At 30.7% G+C, this 3,127-nt stretch overlaps 1 protein-coding gene across 2 annotated transcripts; it reads left to right on the top strand.

Moving 5' to 3' along the window:
* Nucleotides 1–608: 608 nt before the first annotated feature.
* LOC113394666 (E3 ubiquitin-protein ligase MSL2) lies at nt 609–3,127 on the top strand. 2 transcript variants are annotated; one of them, XM_026632065.2, is made up of 5 exons: nt 609–1,276; nt 1,367–1,452; nt 1,530–1,739; nt 2,025–2,199; nt 2,506–3,127. In XM_026632065.2, exons 1-5 carry the CDS (start codon nt 724–726, stop codon nt 2,709–2,711), a joined length of 1,230 nt encoding a protein of 409 aa, XP_026487850.1. In that variant the 5' UTR covers nt 609–723; the 3' UTR covers nt 2,712–3,127. The 2 variants fall into 2 exon arrangements, with proteins under 2 accessions (XP_026487850.1, XP_026487849.1); XM_026632064.2 differs by having other exon boundaries at nt 609–1,452.

Below are 3,127 nucleotides of genomic sequence, written 5' to 3'. Positions count from 1 at the left end.
ATCGGAATTTTGGAAGTAAAATAAAGGTGGAAATAAGTAGTTAAGGGTAATAGTGTTGTATTATAAATAAAACAACAGATAGATATAGGTATATTAATCACAAACTCTTAGTAGTGCATAATATTTATTTATTTATTGGAAAAGTTACACCATCAACTTATCACTAAGCACTTAAATTAATATCTGACTTGGGTAACATACAAAGTGATACGTCTTTAAAGGTGTAAACAACACAATATAGTTAAGTTATTAGCAAATTCCATGATATACGTAAATCTAAGGTTTGTTTATCTTTTTTCTTACTTCCATTGGAATAGGCTATACATTACGGGTTGTACGTTATTCAACATGTAGTATTATTGCGTTTTAAAAACAATATAACTTGAAATAATGCATTATTCGATGACAATTAAAATACAAAAAAAATAGGTTTGCAGATTTATAACGAAAGGATTTAAAAATATTTTTAATAAAAAAGACTCCTGTTAATTTTTTGTTATTTTTTATTTTAATAAATCATCATCCATTATTATTGTCTTTTTATAGAATAATTATTTCATTAAAACTTTGTTGTCACAAAGACAACAAACTTGACACAACAAAAGTGACACATGACAGTTTTGACTTTTGTCTAAGCGTTTGCGGCTTTTTGCCTGTGTATTAATAATATTTTGGTGTAAACAATTAAGTTAAAACATTAATGTTTATAAAAAAGTTTTACAAATGAAGATGAACGCTACTAGTTTGTATGTTTCGACTTGTCGTTTGATAATTCTTGCTGATGCAGCAGATAAAAGTTCGTGGACAGACTTGTTTCGTTTGGTTCCTTATTTACGACAATCGCTATCGTGTACTGTGTGTGGAAATTTATTAAAAGAACCTTATACTCCTACGAGTTCCGGCTGCCAACATCACGTCTGTAAAAATTGCAAAGGCGGGAGAAAAAAGTTAAAACCTTCGTGTAGTTGGTGCAAAGATTATGATAACTATACCGAAAACTTACAGTTACGTATTCTTCTGCAATGTTACAAAAAGCTTTGTGAATATTTTATGGGCACAGAAACGTACAAAACTTTATTGGAAGAAGATGAGATAGCGGCGGGAGTTAATGGTGGCACAGTTGCGAGTTCGGGCTTAATAGATTTAATACAAGAAGGAGCGGGGTTTAACGACGACTACAAAAGTACGGCGGGCCTTTCGAAATCTGCCTACAGTATATTGCCCTGTGTTTATACTAACTCAGCCTCTACACAAACTCAAGCAGCATCAACATCAAGTAATTCTGATTCAAGATCATCTAATAAAGATTCTCCAAATTCTAGAGCTATTTCAAATGGGTCCCCACTTTACTCTGTTATGTATGCAGGTTCGGGAAATAAAATCACAATCAAAAGGAAAGCAATTGATGAAACAGATTCAACACCGTCTGAAACCAGTCCCAAAGAAAGCAAAGTGAGTTGGTTAATTTAATTAATAATATTTAAATTTACTTTATCATAATGATAATTTATTTTATTTTTAAATTACAGTCAAGTCAGCTTGGTTTTAAAAAGCCATCGAATAGAACAAGAAGCTCATCTAGCAGTAAGAGAAAAGGTTGTAGATGTGGCAATGCAACTGCTACACCAGGGAAGCTAACATGTTGTGGTCAAAGATGTCCATGTTATGTAGAAAGTAAACCGTGTACTGAGTGCAAGTGTAAAGGATGTAGAAACCCTCACAGACCTGATGGAATGAAGGTATTATAATCTGACCACTTCAATTTCAAATAATATATTTTTTGTAATCAATCTGTGACCTCAAAATTTAATAATATACATGTTTATTTTAACTCAACTATCTTTATACTTATATAGTTCAGTTGATTTTTTTTTTCAATAGGTTACAATTTTTTGTACCTTTGTTCATAATCTTATTTATTATGTTTGTTTCCCATTTATTATCAACTGCCTTCAACTGTCAACAAAACTTAAAAGATCATGCTAAATGCGATACATGCTAATCAAATTGATTTTACTTTCTAGGTCAGACCTCATATACCTCAACTAGATACAGTACAACTAACTCTAAACACCAACCCCGACAGTTCACCTTCCTGTTCAGGCTCAATAGACAGCCTGGACACAGACACACTCACAATGGAAGCCATGGAAGAATCTTTAACTTTTACCACCGAACTAAAATCTTCTGACATTAAAGGTAAAAATATTTTCATTATAAATCATTTTTTGTAGCTAATACTTTAACAGATAAAACATAAAATTTTAATACTATTTTATGGTTATTATTTATCTGAGATTATATGTACATATATATTTTTAAATAATTTATTTAATATTATGTACATTGCTTAGGAGGGTCCTCCTTTAAATTTATTGTTTAAGCAGCCATAGACAAAAAGAGAGTTAAATTATTACAAACATTATTTTAAGGTAATTTGTGTCATACATATGTATACATTTATTTGTATAGTTTGTAATGTAAATGGACAATATAATTTTTCAGTATACACCAGTCAGTTACAAGAAGTATCGCCTTCATTGCCAGCTACAATAATGATGGATGAAGAGTTGCCTGGGTCACCTGATGACGACATGAGCTCTCCTCATGATTATACCCAATGCTCTCCAAGAGATCATGATTTCGATGCAGGGTCTCCACAATCAACGGGAACACATGATGTAAATAGTGATATAGAAGTTGATATATGACAACAGCTGTCTCTTGCTGGTGACTAGAACTATTTTATGCCTTGGTGCACAAAAACTTTTGGAAGATATTCCACAGAAGATTGTCAAATTTACTAGTCACCAGAATGGAACTATTGTGAATATGAGTGTGTTTTAATATAAATATGTCAAAAATTTAAATTGAAACATTTCACTTAAGTTAAAAGTGTGTAGAGAGGCTTTTGGTCTAGGATTGAATACAAAAAGTTTGGAATTGAAATATCACTATAATTAATGTATTGTTATAAATTTTCTCAATTTAATTGCACAGATAAAATTTATAAAATAAAATGTCAAATATTTTAAAGTTGGACTTTAAAAGATTGACCAACTATGTGAGAATCTCACATAAGGTTTTAACTTATTCTAAATTTGAATTTAAGTCTATTGCAATAATT

This window comes from Vanessa tameamea, chromosome 2 (genome assembly GCF_037043105.1).
Source record: "Vanessa tameamea isolate UH-Manoa-2023 chromosome 2, ilVanTame1 primary haplotype, whole genome shotgun sequence".
NCBI lineage: Eukaryota > Metazoa > Arthropoda > Insecta > Lepidoptera > Nymphalidae > Vanessa > Vanessa tameamea.
Note: the sequence above shows the minus strand (reverse complement) of the source record. Positions and strands in the feature narration are given on the sequence as shown.

Coding starts and splice junctions, on each gene's coding strand:
- LOC113394666 (XM_026632064.2), top strand. CDS start 724: ATGAAGATGAACGCTACTAGTTTGTATGTTTCGACTTGTCGTTTGATA. Junction 1,453..1,529: donor CCAGTCCCAAAGAAAGCAAA/GTGAGTTGGTTA, acceptor TTTAAATTACAG/TCAAGTCAGCTTGGTTTTAA. Junction 1,740..2,024: donor ACAGACCTGATGGAATGAAG/GTATTATAATCT, acceptor TTTACTTTCTAG/GTCAGACCTCATATACCTCA.